General features: G+C 38.1%; 1 protein-coding gene across 2 annotated transcripts in view; it reads left to right on the top strand.

Moving 5' to 3' along the window:
- ACOX3 (acyl-CoA oxidase 3, pristanoyl) overlaps window positions 1–17174 on the top strand; it is a 36793-nt gene that overhangs the window by 1079 nt on the left and 18540 nt on the right. For both annotated transcript variants that reach the window (XM_021395422.1, XM_021395423.1), the window contains exons 2-7: window positions 5054–5242; window positions 7305–7538; window positions 8624–8695; window positions 9976–10065; window positions 10667–10810; window positions 11508–11596. In XM_021395422.1, the coding sequence (XP_021251097.1) occupies window positions 5075–5242; window positions 7305–7538; window positions 8624–8695; window positions 9976–10065; window positions 10667–10810; window positions 11508–11596 (797 nt within the window). In that variant the 5' untranslated portion in view covers window positions 5054–5074. The remainder of the gene's footprint in view (window positions 1–5053; window positions 5243–7304; window positions 7539–8623; window positions 8696–9975; window positions 10066–10666; window positions 10811–11507; window positions 11597–17174) is intronic.

Raw genomic sequence — 17174 nt, 5'->3', positions numbered from 1 at the left:
ACCACCAATATTTCCCTACTAAACCATGTCCCTTAGCGCAACATATAAACGTTTCTTGAACACATCCAGGAGCAGTGACTGAACCACCTCCCTGCACAGCCTGTTCAAGTGCTGACCACTCTCTTGGAGAAGTAGTGTTTCCTAACATCCAACCTGAATCTCCCCTGGTGCAACTTGAGGCCATTCCCTCTAGTCCTGTCACTAGTTACATGGGAGAAGAGGCTGACCCCCCTCCTTGCCACAACCTCCTTCCAGGGAGTTCTAGAGAGCAATAAGGTCTTCCCTGAGCCTCCTCTTCTCCAGACTAAACGAACCCAGTTCCCTCAGCTGCTCTTCATAAGACTTGTGCTCCACTCCCCTCACAGCTTCATTGCCCTTCTCTAGACATGATCCAGGGCCTTGATGTCTTTCTTGCAGCAAGGGGTGCAAAACTGAACACAGTACTCAAAAGGCAGCCTCACCAGTGCTGAATACGGAGGGATGATCATTTTCCTGTTCCTGCTGGCAACACTATTTCTGGTACAAGCCAGAATGGCATTGGCTTTCTTGGCCACCTGGGCAAGGTTAGATTGTTTGATTCTTCACTCAGAGGGAATTCTTTACTCAGAGGGTGGTGAGGAACTGGCACAGGCTGCCCTGAGAAGTTGTAGATGCCCCATCCCTGGATGCCCTGGGCAGCCTGTGCTGGTGGCTGGTAACTCCACCCATGGCAAGTCAATGAGGTTTTGATCCCTTAACAGGTTTCCCAAGGAGGTTGTGGATGCCCCGTCCTGGGAGGTATTCAAGGCAAGGTTGGATGTGGCTCTGGGCAGCCTGGTCTAGTGGTTGGTGACCCTGCACTCAGCAGGGGTCTGAAACTTGATGTTCTTTGAGGTCCTTTTTAACCCAGGCCATTGTATTATTCTATGATTCCAACCTAAACTATTGTATGATTCTATGATAAGATCCAAGTTATACTGACTGCAGTACCTCAGTGTAGGAATGCCTTTCTGATCCCTCCTGTTCAAGGAAAATCATTTTTTTTTTTTTACTCTTCAACCATAATCAAGCAATCTGCCCTAAACTGGCAATTCAAATAGAGATTCTGCAACTGAAACCCCAAAGAGGGTTGTCCAGTCATGAACCTGAGTTACTAACAGGAGCACCTTCCATATAAAAAAAGCTTTTTAACTCAGCATTTTTTGTGTGAAACTGTACTAATTTTCAGTGAGTTCAAAATAATCCATATTGTTATTTTCTGCCACGTCCATAAGGCTGATTTCAAAATGTCAGCAGAACTCAGCTCTGTAGGGTTGAAAACAGCACAGAGGTCATTCTTCAGGGCCATCTTTGGCTGTCTTTCTCTTACGGTAATTGCCAGTTTCAATTTACTAATTAATTTTAAAGTTTCTTGCTTAGAACTAACTTCTATTAACACAAAGTGGGAAGATACAGAAAAATTTTAACTTTTTTGTGTGCAGGAGTCTTTTCATGAAAGCACAGGTTTTAGCATTTCAGCATCATAGAATCATAGAATTAGCTAGGTTGGAAAAGACCTCTAAGACCATCTAGTCCAACCATCTTGTTGATTTGCTACGTAAGTAAAGTTTTAAATAGAATTGCAGTATTTTGACGCTAGATTTTCTCTGTTCTGAGCCAGAAGCCTTGAACTTCTGCCTGATTTAACTAATTTCTAGTTCACTTTTTTCACTGGTAGGAAGTGAACATCTGTTTATTTGGCATCAGGCTGAAATGCTCTTTCCCAGTGCCTGAAGTGGGGTGGGTTTTTTTTTGTTGTTGTTGTTTGTTTTTATTGGGTTGCTTTTGTTTGAGTCTGTTTTTGTTCCTGTTTGTTTGTTTCAGCGTGTAATACTGTAATGTGATGGAAAGTACAGCAGTAGTAGCCAGGTGGCACAATCCTAGGTTGCAGCAAACAAGAACAAGCCCAAATGCAGCAGCTGTGTGTGCAGAAACAAAGGAAGAAAAACTGCTTACCTCAGTAAGACCTATGATAGGCAGGGATCTCCAGCAAAATACCCTTACCCCTACTGCCAACCCTTAAATGAGGTCTGTGAAGGGGTGGATCCTGGCTCCATCCCTTCCAGTCACTCATGCACCTGAGCTTCACATTGCATTCACACTGCATGCACCTGAGCTTCCTTGGGTTGGCTCTGCCTTCCCACCAGATGCCTAATCAGTGTTTCAGGCTGTGACTTAGCATTTCCACTACACAACTCAGAGCTGGAACGGCACTTGGAACCAATTTGGAAGTTGCATATGGAACTACTGTTCTGCAGTCCTCCTCTGCTGCATCCTTATTGTGTTCTTAGTAGGTTGAAAGAAACCAAATGGAGGAAAGAGGAGCATCAAGATGGTGAAGAAAAGGAATGACAGAAAAAGTAGAGTGCCAAATTAGTTGTTTCTACACTTCTACACTTTTCAATAGGCATGGCTGAGCCCCTCGGCCAGCCCTGGGTCCAGATGTCCTCCCAATGGCTTTGGGAATTGCTGCTCCTTGCCAGGCCCCCTGTTCTGGCCATCTCCCATTCTCCTGTTCAATCACTGATGCCTCTTTGATGCCTGACACAGACCTCTGCCATCTGAGCGAGGCACAGAAAGTGCCCAATGTGATATGAGCAGGTAGCAGCAGAGAGCACCGAGCCTTTGCACTTTGAACCTGGTTATTACAAACTGATATTCACTTCGGTGTTTATACTTCTGCATAAGTCAACAAAATTACAAGAATATGCTCTAAGGTGAGATCTGCCCCTGAAATGTGGAAGACTGTACAGCTGGAGAAAGCTTGCTTTCCTCGATCTTCTTCCCCTACAGAGGAAAGTGCAACAGAGCACTTTCATAGGCAAGATGGCACAATAACTACTGTAAAAAGGACAGGATGGTGTTGGTTCCGAGTGCAGGAAGCCACATGACAATGAAGATCCTCTTTCTATGTGGGTTCCTTCACACACTGAATGCTAATTCTGTACCTTCAGGGTATAAATGTATCTTCATGCCTGATAACACTCATCCTTCTTTAGTCTTTCTTTAATAGCTCTTCTGGAGAAGTATTAACATCAATGATATATGTTAATACACTAATACAGTTTATCTGTAGATCTCTGCAGAAATTCACAGGTCAAAGTATGGATTGATACCTGCAGTAACAATGTTCAGCCCTAACTGGCTTTTGAATGCTTGAGTGGTCAGAGCAGTTTCATTCAATAAACTGTTGCCATTTCTGTAATCAGAAAATTAATAATTAAAGAAAATCTGGAACTTAAGTCTTGATCTGAACTTTACTACAGAGTACACTATCTTTTGCCAAATAAAGGAAGAACTTTGGCTGCAGAAAACTAATTTTTTTTTCCAGAGGAAATAATGATGATGAGAAAAAGATTCTATAAATTACTCATCGTAATAAATAGGATTTATTCAACAAAGTTTGTAAATTAAATTTGAAAGCTTCATTTAAAATCAGTCAGTATATATTTTCATTGCACTTGAAAAATTCAGCTGTAACATTTCTACACTGATCTGAAAACGCTTCCAGTTTATATACAGTGGTATCTGTCATATCTAGAAATCATTATACAGTCTTTTGAAGAAAATCTCTTAAAAAGAAAAAAATCATTGTCCATCTCAGAGTCTATTCTATATAAAAAATCAATGAAGAAAATAAGAAATTAAGAGGAAAAAATATTTTTTTCTGATTAAAAAAATTAATATGCTGTGTTCAGTCCTTCATTGCTTAAGAAACATTTTAGCAAAACAGAAGTGCAAAAGTATGATTTTCATAGATACATAGAATCAGCAAGGTTGCGAAAGACCTACAAGATCATCCAGTCCAACCATCCACCTACCACCAATATAACCCTACTAAACCATGTCTCTCAACACATCAACACAACATCTAAATGTTCCTTGTACACAAATAAAACAATCCCATTATGTTCCTTGAACACAAATAACACAATTTTGTTGTGCTAGGATATTACTCAGCTATTTGGAAGCTTCCTTAGGAGGATTTACAGTCTTTGTACAGATTTTAGATGGTGGGAAAATTCTATCATGTTTCCTGAAAGCATGAGAAATTTAGCTTATATTCCAAAATAGATCATATAGCCAAGTTAAAAAAAAAAAAAAAGAAAAGAAAACAGCACCAAAAAACCCATAATGTCAAAAGATTTTATTTTGAGAACTTTGCAGATGTGTGAGGGTAGATCATTGAGGTCCTTTTCAACCCAGGCTATTCTATGGTTCTATGATTCTATGATTATGACAATTCCTTAACAAAGAACTATATATATTTAATATATTCTGGATTTGGGAAGTCTGCTTTCATACCAGCTTACTTCATTTCATTCAGGTGAAGGAGATGCAAATATGCAGAATTTTACAGGAGCTGGTTTCTTGTGGTTGGTGTACATAAGGTTATTAGCCAGTTATTTATTAATATATTCAGCCAGTGGAAGACAAGGGCAGAGTTCCTACCATTTCTCTGAAGTCTTCTGACTTGTGTTAATATGTGAACAGCTGCTCATCACTTAAGTTGTACAAAAGCAAACCTTAACACATAACCAATAATTGTTAAAATGTTAACTAGTAAAGTGGGGATAATGTTGGCATTTCCTTTGTTTGAACACGGTTTTGTTGTGCATGTTTGTGTGCTTTTATATTTTATTTTGCATTTCAGTTAGAAGTGAGGTGGCTTAATCATTTACATTATGTTATTTTAAACATCCTATTATCTTCTCTGGATCTTTAATATCCCCCTTTTGAATACAGAATATTAACTGATGTTGTTCCTGCTTTATATTGTGCTTACTTTAAAAGGTTTAGATCATATTTTAAAAACAAAGGCTATGTAATTCATTTACATTTGATCAAAGGCATTTTTTTCCTTAGCTTATACCAAGCCAATTGGATTAGAAAAATGGACAGCCAAGCTTTTAGTTGGCTCTGCACTGCTATACTCACACATTAGAACAAGTCTGTGGGTTTAATTAACAACTCTTCTGATTTCTTAATTTCCAGTACTTTGGTTCGTGATTGTAGATTTTCTTCTTTGGTGCAGAACACCATTGTTTAACTAACAATGGCACCCACACTGAATGTGAAAGAAGCCACTGGCAACCAAAGTCCTTGGGATACTTTGCTACCAGATTTCCCTAAGGGGCCTCTCTCCAAATATAGAAAGAAAGCTTCCTTCAACTGGAAGGAGATGGCAGTGTTCCTAGATGGTAAAGATATCATCCAGCTTAAGGTAAGCTAGCAAAACAGTAAGCATTTTTAATTTTGGAGTTACCTTATCAGTAGAAGCAAGTATATGATTCTCAAACACAGAGTATTTAATAATAGTCTTTAGATGTGGAACATGAAGGAGTTATTTTTGCACATCTGTTTTACAGAGCAGAACTGAATTTTAAGCAAACTATTTTGCTATCTAATAAGGCTTATTTCATTGCTAATCACCAATATGGTGGAGATGACCAGGTGCTGCATTACAGGACTTCATTGTCCATGTCAAGCTGAGAAGAATCTGTATTCTATCGGATTTCTTCATGATAGGCATTAGGTCATATATCTCCTGGTTTTACGATTTACTTAAGCTCAGCTGAGTTCATGCTACTACCAAACATGCTATTTTTGTCATTCTTTGACCTGACGTAAGCTCCTACTGTCTTCTGTGTTTGCAATAATGTTTATGTGGCATGTGTTGGATAGTTTAGCTTGCCTGCCTGAATGAAAGCTATCCCTACTAAAAAAAATAAAATTAATGGCAACACAAAAGATAGCGTAGGAATGCATGACTTGGAAGATGTAGGAGGAGACAGAATGAACATTTTGATGGTGATATAGCTTTTTGTGGATTTAAGCTAATCTTGAAGGTTCATAGTAACTATTAAAATCTTTGAAGGAGAACCAGCGGCCTTGTTCTGCATCTAACTGATACACTTAAAAGAATGTGCAAAAAAACAACTGCTCTGTGTCTGAGGGAGTTTCAAAATTGTATGGGCAAATTGTATTGTTAACACAGCAAGATGGAATGACCATAACTTTCAAAGAAGAACAGGGGGAGTCTTCTCGTTTTCTTCATTTTCACTGTGACATTCTCCTCAGAGAATAGGAAAGACTTAATTGTTTTTTTTAAAGATTTTACCTAAGGCATTGCAATTTTTTTTTCCAAAGTGACACAAAATACAACTAAAAATATATGGATATCTTCAAGAGAAAGAATTTTGAGGTAAAAAATATGCTGTAGCTTATCATTCTTGTGAGAACCTACCTGGAGCACTATGTTCAGCTCTGGGACCCCCAGTATAAGAGGCACATGGACCTATTGGAGCAGGTCTATAGCAGAGCCTGGAGATGATGAGAATCTCCACTGAAGAGAGGCTGAGAGAGTTGGAGTTGTGCAGCCTGGAGAAGCAAAGACTCCAGGAAGACATTATAGCAACTTCCGGTACATAAAGGAGGCCTACAAGAAAACTGGAGAGGGTCTGAAGACATGTAGTAATAGGACAAGTGGTATTGGTTTGAAATTGAGAACAGATTTAGATTAGATACTAGGAAGAAATTATTTATTATGAGGGTGGTAAGGCATTGGAACAAATTGCCTGGAGAAGCTGTGGATGGCCCATCCCTTGACCCATCAAGGCCTGATTGGATGGGGTCCTGTGCAGCCTGCTCTGGTGAAAGGTGTACCTGTCCACAGAAAGGGGGGTTGGAACTAGGTGATCTTCTAAACCAAATCATTCAGTGATTTTATGATTCTATCTAAGAAAAAAATAGATCAGAATTAAAACCTTAAAAGTTGCACATCCACATATAAAATGGGTGCATATGATGATTCCATTAAGGAGAGTACATTTCTGCTTTCATCTGCGAGCAGAACAGTTGTGGTAGCCTAGTTAGTGCCTTTACCATTATGACATATTTATAACTAAATGCTACATCTGGAGGTTTTTGTACTCAATCTAAGTACAAGTGCCCTTTAGAGTCCTGCCAGCAGCTTCACAGTGAAATAATGAAACAGCTATGAAAAAGCAAGTAACTTTTACCAAACCATTCTCTTACATTCAGAGTGAATCAGTCCCACACTTATTATTTAATGACAAAGAAGCTTTTGTAAAGTTGAGCTTCATGAACTGCATCTATAATGATAAACAATTTTAACAAATTTTTAATTCTGTGAGCTTTTTGCTTTATGAACTTACATCAAACCATTGTAGTTTAAGGCCTGGTATTATCCTAGATCAACATTAACTTGTTCTGTTAGTTCTTTTGTATTAACATTCTCAAATCGTTTTCTTTTCTTCCTCAAGAACAGAATCTTCTCTGCTCTAGAAAGTGATCCTTTCTTTGCACATCATCCTGGAGAAGAATTGAGCCGTGAGAAGTATCAGGAGCTGACATTCCTGCGTTGTAAAAGGCTCTTTGAGTATGATTTTCTCACTCAGCAAGAGATCATAGAGAACCCATTGAAGATATTGAATATGGTTATCTGTATAGGAATGTATGATTGGTCTCCATGTGTCCAGTTTTTCTTACACTGCGGTGTAAGTACAGCTGTAAAAATATTTTTGAAGCATCTTGTAATGCTGTTGTTTGTTCTGTTGTTTTTCTGCCTACTTTATTAAAACAAGGTATTTTCCTAACCCATTGTTTTCAATAATGAAATTCAGTTTAGCTGCTTAGAAGACTCAGAGATCTGTGGGGTAAGTTTGGCAGATCTTTGTCAGCTACCTCTCAGTTGGATTCCTGTCTGGTGAGTGGAACAGCATGGGTACAGCTACTGTTTTGACATCTTCAGTTCCGCCTTCTTTTGTCCTTTCTCTCTCCTCAATGGCAGTAGCTGCCAAAAGCACTAGGTTTTATGGGCGCTGTGTAGTGGCTATGTCTTTACTACAACTCCATATACAGTTATCAGAAACTTTCTTGCCTCCGCCCCTGGTGTGTTGATTCAGGGCAGAACACAGAAGTAAAAGAAATTTGTCTAAAGATGGTCACTGACATCAGTGGATGGGGTTCTTTTCATCTGTTTCCCCCCTAGATTAGTCTCTCAGAAAGAATATTTAACGTAACGGATCAAATAATATTAGCTGAATTATTAATTAAATACTCATTGCAGGGCAGGAGAGGTCTGAGATTTAGAGTTTTGCTATATGAACATCAGTCTAGAAAACTGAATGTAGCTCGAAAAACAATGTTCTTGTCTGATCTTGAAGAAAATACCTTCAGTTTCCAACAAACTAGAATATTCTTAAAGTTTTACTTTATTCAAGAAGATATTCACATGCACAATTGGAAAGTGAGCTCACTAAGCATTTTTTAAGAGTTTACAATGAAGGCTTGATCAGATTCAAACAGTGAAGATTTGCTATTGCAACAATGGGCCATTTAGTCTTTACTCTCACTCTTCTGTGTTTGTTCTTCAGAGGGCATTCAGTCCTCTGTAAAGAGGCTAGGAAAAGATCAAGCCCTGACTTATCTCCTCAAGGTATAGTCCAAGTAGTAGTTTGCTGTGCAGCCTACTTTACCTGGTCTCTTTAATGGACGTCACTACTACAAATTCTTATGCATATACATTTGTGTTTTCCATCACGAGGTCGCTGATTTCATTCATTATTCTCTTTTTTTACAGGTATTTGCTGGTGCAATATTGAGTGCTTCAAAAAGGTTTGCAGGCTTTGTGAAGAAAATTTATAACATGGAGGTAAACTTCCTTTGATAGCTTTTTAGAACTGAGCATTTTCAGAACCATGGCACTCAATACATCTTTGTAGTATTTCTGATCTGCATAGGTACCTAGTCACTAACAAATAGCAAAGTAAAGGAAGACTAAGAAGCACATTCAAGCACTCAGCCCTGACTATCTCCACTACCAATTGTTATGCCATTTCCTGAATCTATTTTAGACTATCCAAGCTAACATGCAGACAAAGTTTGGAGACTTCTCCCAAAAGACAATATAGATGATGCTATGTCAGTTTTGCTCTCCCTTCCCCCCGCCCCCCAGTCTTTTAATAATATTATAGCAAGTTTTGTACTTAGACACTTCCACATCTGCTTCATACACTGCGCAGCACATATCTTTGGTGAGATACTATAAATATTCAATAGCAATGCTATAAACTGGAAAATGATAGTGTCTTGATGCCATGGAAACACCACACAGAGTCCAAAGGAGAACTAGAACTAAGTACCCTGCACAGTAAGTGCATGCTGATACAGAAAGAGCCAATCCTAAACAGTTTTTCCTGGTCAGCACTCATTGTCTGGCTTGATCCTCAGGCCTACGCAAGGTACATACTTGAGTGCACTCAAACTGAGCTTCATGCTTCTTCTGTAATGACCTTTTTTTATCCTTTTTTTTTTTTGTCAGCCATTTACCTTCCTTGCTTATTTAATCTTCTGCAATTATCTCTCAGCCCACAAACAGCAATATACTTCTGCATTTTTTATTTTTCGTTGTTTTCCAAAGTTTATAACCTAGGAGTATATACTATGGGCCAAACCAGTCTTGGATAAAGGAGTGCCATATGCACATTTCAGTGTAGCTTTAAGCCCAAAGAGTAAAGAGAATCAAGTGTATGCATATATTGATATGATACAAATTTAACTCCTGCTAAATAATTTAGACTACTTGCAACTTTAAAAGTAAAAAGCTTCATTCTATTTTTCCGTTGACTTCGGGAATGAGAACTGTTTGTAATGCAGGCGAACTCACCTATTTTCACTGCACAACAGTTCACTCAGCCCAGAGCTGAAAATTGTCCATCTATGCCTGTCTAAATAAGCCAGCAGCAAAGGAAAAAAATCTTTCACCTTATTGCAGGCAGCATAGATCCTCCCAGCCTTAGGATTATATCTGATTGGCTTCTTTGCAATACAAGTTACTATTTAACAGCTGAATTTGTAATCATTTGCAAATCTTGTGGTTTTAATTGCCCTAATTAACTAGTCTTGAATTGTGCCTTTTATCTCTTTATTTAGATTTTTGGATGTTTTGCTCTTACTGAACTCAGCCATGGAACTAATACCAAAGGCATACGGACCACTGCCACATTTGATCATAACACTCAGGTTAGTTGTTAATGCACAGTGATAGTGTTCAATGCTGTTTATCTGAGGTTAGATTGTTTTTTTTTACATTCAGAAAACACAGTACTTGGAATCTAAAAATTGGAATGTTGAAGCTGTGACTACATTTCAGGATACATACATTCTACAGAATAGATGTTCTTCATGGTCCCCTAGTTTCCAAACTGGGAAATATACTGCCTTTCACACTGTTAAGCAAGCTTCCTCTCCGTAGAAAACTGCACAAGAAGAAGATGGTCCCTGTGCAGGTTTCAACAGTGTGGACTCAGCTCAACTTAAGAGCCAGGAAATGCTTCCGAGTCCATCACTTTGCTTTACTGTTATAACTGCTTAAATGGGCAATTTAAAGGCTGAAATTTAGGCCTTACGATCAAGTCATGCACTACTGCTCTAAATTTTTCTTAGCCACATGTATTCTCTCCTAAATTGAACACTGCAGAAGAGATCTCAGCTACTGGGGCAGAGTACAGAATGAAAACTTGGTAGTTAATGGGTGTTTTCAAAACATTATCTTCGTCACAAAGGAGAACTCAATAGCTTTTATAATTTTTATCGTTTTGCTCCTCTTTTTTTGTGGATACAGGAATTTATCATCAATTCTCCTGACTTTGAAGCTGCAAAGTTCTGGGTTGGTAATATGGGGAAACATGCCACTCATGCAGTTGTGTATGCTCAACTCTACACTCCTGATGGTCAGTGCCAAGGGTTACATTCCTTTATTGTACAGGTAGGATAGAAACATGGTTAATCTTTTGCCTTTTTGTGGGGGTGAGGGATCTTAAAGCTTTTTTGTTAATGCTGTTTCTTATATCTGACCACCATGTACTTTAATTAATGCCTTCAATGTTTATTGCAATTGTAACAAGTGTACTATTTTTAAATCTTCATTGTATTTTTGTGGTGGTTGTGCAGCCAATTTTATGTCAATTTTATGCAGCTGGAAAATACAGAATAGCTAAGAGGCCCAGAGATTACCACACTACCAATACCATTGAAATAATCTATGCTATATGAAGTCCTAAAACTCTTGTGTGAGGCTTAATGTGAAAAGTTAAAAAGTTCTAGATAGTAAAACAGACTGAAAACAGAATTTACCACAGAATCTAGGAATATTAGACAGAAGTTTTGTTGATTCCTTCTATGTCTTTGTATGCCTAAATGAGGTTTCAGTGCTAGTTCAATCCGTGTTAAAGTGTTTTTAACACAGTCGTGTAGTTGACCCAGGTAATTTTTATTATGGGATCTATGCCCCAAATGAAAGGATATGTAAGTGTGATTTAAATCCAGGATTATGTGCTTGGAAAACCAAAGAGCTTTCTTCAATGTAATGTTAGTAGCAAACTACAAGTTGGAATTACTTTCACTGTTTGAAAAGTTCAGTCAAGACCTAAACTGATATAGTATTTTCTTCCACTTCTATGCAGATTCGAGATACAAAAACTCTACTACCAATGCCAGGTGTGATGGTTGGTGACATAGGGAAGAAAATTGGGCAGAATGGGTTGGATAATGGGTAAGTCAATCCATTTGAGTGAGGAAGCATCCCACACTGTATCATGTGTAGTGGTGTAAATATCCTGTGTCGATTCTGTCTGTACTTCTGAGACCGTGAAAGAGCTGAGGTAGCTAGAGGCTTTTATTTGTTTAATTTATTTGAATTACATATATATATATACGTATATATATACACACGCACCAATTTTGAAGAATCTTGAATTTCAGTGTTTTCTATTCCTGCAACTTCAGATTTTTCGTTTCGTTCACTTTTTAGAATCTAAAGTGCTACTAATAACTCTCTGAATGACTCCAAGTCACAGACTCTGTAACAGTAACACTGTAATAAAAGCATGAAGCTAGGAACTAAAGTATGTCAGCCTCTAAATTCATCTGGGTATTAGCTCTGAGTTATCTAGCATGTTGATTTCCAGCCCGCAGCAAGGATAATGGAGATCCAGAGGCAAGGTTTATTGTCAGTAAAGATATAAGTCTGACCCAGTAGGGCTGGATCTTAGACCCAGGTCAGAGCTGTCTTGTTTAAATCATGGGGTTCCTGGACTAATCCTGTCCATTGCAGAATAGAAGGAGAAGGTTAATTACTTTTTCTGTATTTTTTGTGTATGGTTGAAATAAAGAAGTTTCATGGCTCCATTTCTCAGTCATGGACTGATGAGGAGGAGGTAGTGAAAGTGAGGTAGATTTCAGAACAGGCAATTTTTGAAATTATTATTTTAAATCCTCTGCTGTTTTTATAGCTCTGGGTAAATACAGAGACTAAAATAGTAAAGAGAGTGGGAGTTGATGTCACTTTTTTTTGCTTCTGATTTACTTTTTTATGTGGATTCACTTTGTTTATTCAGTTATTGTCCTACGTTGTATGTCATTGCAGTAAACAAAGTGTAGACATCCTAAGGTATATTTCTTTGTAATGTAATGGCTAAGACTGTCTTTCCAGAAGGCTGTAGGTGTTCTGTAGATTTTGTTGTCTATACCAGCTTTCTCCTATTGTCCCAAGCACCTATAATGTCAAAAATGGAAGTGAAGTTTATATGTATATAGATAATTCTCATCGATGTTCTGTTACATGAGGATACAGATGAAAGGGAAAATAAAACATGCAGAACAGGAAGTTTTAGAGGAAAACTGTGAGAGGAGGCCTGTAAAAGAGGTTCTAGGGCTTTTGGTAGGATTCTTTTGCCTGCATCTGTGTTACAAACTTGTAGCCACCAGATGGCACAGCAGCATGGGCCTGAGCATTCCAAATGAGAATCAGTTTCATATTTCAGTGGAAATAGTCAAATTCTGCTACTCATACTTCATCTGCAGTATTGCTTTAAGCATGAAATAAGGAAAAAAGAAAAAGGAAAATTTGGCATGTAATTTGTATGTTCATATGTTTATCTAATGGGTGTTCAAGAAACGTTTAGATATAGCGTTGGGAGACATAGTTTAGTGGGGTTGGTGGTGGTAGGTGGATGGTTGGACTAGGTGATCTTGTAGGTCTTTTCCAACCTAGCTAATTCTATGATTCTATGATTCTAATGAAACAGGTTAAATTAGATGCCATTATGCTATGACTTAAAGTGTTACTTTTTGTCTTTACTGCGTGCTTTGCCAGTTTTTCTCAATATACGTGTGAAGTCTGGTTCAATTACTATAGACGCTTCAGTCTTACACTCAGGATAAATGGTCAGAGTTAAAATCAGAGAATAGGGAAGTTAACAAAGATATCAGAATTTGTTCCTGTACTGAGAGAAGTTTATGCTATGATATTTCAGTGTGGGTACACAGGTTTAAACTCCTAAACAGATACGCAGGACATGGGGAAGAAATTCCCCACGCTTGGAAATGACATTGATTTATGCTATATAAAAGAACAGAGTAGGTGACTGTAGCAGTTTCTTCTGGTTTTAGAAAATTAATCTCCTGGGTTGTTTGGCTGAAGGGTGGTTTACCACTCATGCAGAGCATAATGTTTTCAGTAGGAGAAAGAATTTAAGAAGGAGGTTTGGGAGTGTAGACCCAGCCGACTAGCCTGCTCCTTCAAAGTCTGTCTTTTCAAATCATTCTCACAGCTAAAATCACATATTTTCCAAATCTATGTAATTTCAGCTATCCATTAAAAAAGACAAAATCACTTCAAAGCATTTTAAAATCTATTCCTTTCTTTCTGTCATTCACAAAATGTTGTGTAATATGTGGATGCATGATAGAAGATAGAACTACAATTTTTTCTTATGGTAAATTTAGACTCTTTTTGTGTTTTGTTACCAAAAAATAAATCAGGCTGCCACCAGGGGATGCAAGTGCTTCAGTCTTTATCTTGACAATACAAAAATGTCCAGCATTCTAGCACTCTTTGAAATGCGCAGTTCACTGAGGTCCCAAAATTGAAATATCTGCAGAAAAAAAGCAGTCACTAAAAAACTCCCTGATTTGGAAATCAGGGGCTTTTCAGTAACATGTGCCAAGTCTAAAAGGAGAGAGACATAAGGCAAGAGCTTTGGTAAGTCCTCGTGTGCATTCCTGTTTCTCTTCCTTGGTTCTGGGGCTTTTGTTTTGTTTCTGTCTACTCCGGTTCATGTAACACTGCCGAAATTATCCATTACTTCAGTGCACATCAGTAAGTGATTGGCATCAAATCAGTGGTGAACCAATTTCATGTCCAGTTTTAACTGCCACTTTCCACATTCAGAAAATGTCCACCTGCATATGAGGAAAGAGTCTGAAAATTAGTTCTGTGTTTCTGAAGTAGTACTGAACATGCCAATCTTTGTAAAACATGTTCTGAGCTCATTCAGCTGTATCTACTCCTAGCATGCGTACAGTTTGTTCAGTGTACAAAAACTATGGTAAGTGAAGAACCAGTCAAATTAAGCCATCAAAGGTACAGCAAACTACTGCCAAAGAGAAAGCTATTTATTTGAACTGATTTCTTTGTAGGAGAAAAAAGAATCTTTCTGGACGAAGAAGGATTGTTATCATTGTGTAATTATAATGATGGATTTCAGAAAACTGAACATTTTTCATTAGCAGCTTAACATTTCATATGCAATCTCTCTGCGCATACAACCTGCAAAATCATTCAGTGTGTTCTCTAACAACCTCTGAAGCCAGATTCAGTGTTCTGGATACTGGAAAACAAACACAGCACCCAAGAGGAAATGGGTAAAGGGGATTTGTTGGTCAGAAAAGCAGTAAATGATGTAAAAGAATCCATACTGGAAAGAGATTGTATTCTGGGCTTTCAGAACCTGGAATTCCTTGCATGCTGGAGAGGATGTCATGCATCATACATCCTCAAGTCCTTTGTATTATGTCTTTTAAATTGTTAATTAATTTATTTATTGTGTGGTAGTATTTCAGTTTCAGTGCCAGTAATTCATTAAGATTCTGCTACTGCTGTTTTAAGCATAGGCCAAACAAAAACATACTCCTTCAAACAGTTTTTGTCTCCCAGTGTTTATACCCTTAAATCTTATTTAGATTTCCTAATGGTTGCAGTTATTTCACTAAGAAAGTAGGAGCTGTAAATTTTAGAGCCTAAATAGTCTCTCAGAGCTTCATTTTACAATCTGAAGCAGAAGTTGGTGAAGATAAGTTGTACACTACGCTCCCTTGGGCTTTTGTTTCTACTCCCACACTGCCTTTTCCTTTGTGCTGAAACAGGCATTTGTGTAGCTGTGCAGTGGACACATGCTAGGGAACTGGAACTGTCTGAAAACTAATCTGACAAAAATATGGTCTGTTTTCAAACAGATCATTTGTCAGGTCTGGTTCACTGCAAGGCCACAGAAGAGGCTGTTCCTGTACAGGAAAAGGGACAATACAGGGATGTAAATAAGAAAGCAAGTATAGAGATCGGTCCTGCTTCTCAAGTAAATAATATTTGTATTTTTTATTGCCCTTCAGCTTCTGGCCAGAGTCACAAACAATTGTGTAAAGAGCAATAATAATGAAGCAGCTATAAAATAAAAATAGTTGTTAAAGATGCCTGTAACTGAACTAAGTGATCTGAATACATTATCATCAATCCTTGTGAGCAGTGCCACTTTGAAAGTTAAACCAAATGTTTTGTGAGACATATCTCGCATATTTGCAATTTAAGTCAAAACAGTGACTTTGCCTCATTGGTGTTTCCTTGTTATGCCCTTTCCACCTAGTTTTTACAGTCAAGGTGAAATATTGTTTGGACACATACAACGCTGTGCACATTGCTAAGATGTCACACTGCTGAAGAGAGAAGGGAACTGCTTTATCTCCTTCTCATTTTTGTCACTTCCAAGTACCTCAGAACTGCACAGCCACAGCCAGTACGTTGAGATGGCTATCTCAGTGACAGGCACTGATAGTACTAAAGGGAAAAGGGGGATTCACATCTGGTCATGCACTTGTTTTATCATCCTCAGAGCTAGGGCTTCACATCTGCAGTGCATTTCAGACAGCCCTTTTTTGTTTTTTTTCCTCAGCAGAGCTGTGTCAGCTCTTGACTTTTGTGGGAGTCTACACATTCAGAACTAATTGCCAGACTGGCACTTAAACTCACTCACTTTATGGTGAGTGGGTCCTAGTGTCTCCATGAAGTCTATTAAGATAGGATTAGGAGGCCTATGTTATTTTAATACTACTACTGAGCATTTCTGTTGCAGACCTTCATTCTTAAAGTCTTGTTTATAGAAGCTGGAGCTTAAATTCTGCCTTCTAGATTTCCCCAGCCTGTCTGTAACTCTTCTCAACTCTAACCTTTCTGTGAGTTTCAGTCTGGAATATTCAGTGTTTTCTTTCTCTTCTACAAGTTTTTCACCAAGTCTTTTAAGTATTATTCTTCCCAAGGTTTGCATAAACAGCCGTGAGATGACTTGTCTTGCAGTCTTCCATTCATCTGCTTTCTGTTTGTGCCTAGAAGGATGGAAGGAACTGTCAATGTACCATCTCTAACATAGTCAATAACAAGCTGGCAGGAAAGGCATTTGTGTGGGTCTGAAATTCACCAAAGCATATTTGAGCTATTTGTACCATAGGTAACAGCTTATTAACTTAGTACTGGCAAAAGGAGCTCATGGCTTTTCCAGCTGCCCTTTTTTTATCAGCGTTACTGCACACCAGATGAATTACTATTGCATGATTTAAAGTCAGAAAGATTAACTTTGCTTGAAATGTTCCCTAAACTACTGGCCAAAGAACCCAAACAAAAATGCTACTATTGGAATAGTTTTTAACTCTGCTCAGCTAATCTAGGTAGAAATGTACGTAATACAGTTGTTTTACTCGTGTATTAGATTTTGTAAAATTCCACATTTCTTTAGAGCTCTGTGAGGTATATTTGAAGTGACAGCTATCTGTCTTTCCTGCAGAGAGGTCTTAATATCAGAAACACTAATTGCTATGTAGAAGAGGCCATAAGTAGGGTAGCTTTCAAGCCTATGGTCTTGTCATCACCATGTGAAATGTAGCCATTTTCCAAACTTACTGGTACTTGATATCCCCATGACTGTATATACAGTTCCATTATTGTAAGATATTTCTACTTTTCCCCAATTATTTCAGGAGATTTCCCCCTAAATGCGTTGACAGATGTGGTCTGTGTCTATTCA

This window comes from Numida meleagris, chromosome 4, assembly GCF_002078875.1.
Source record: "Numida meleagris isolate 19003 breed g44 Domestic line chromosome 4, NumMel1.0, whole genome shotgun sequence".
Taxonomy (NCBI): domain Eukaryota; kingdom Metazoa; phylum Chordata; class Aves; order Galliformes; family Numididae; genus Numida; species Numida meleagris.
Note: the sequence above shows the minus strand (reverse complement) of the source record. Positions and strands in the feature narration are given on the sequence as shown.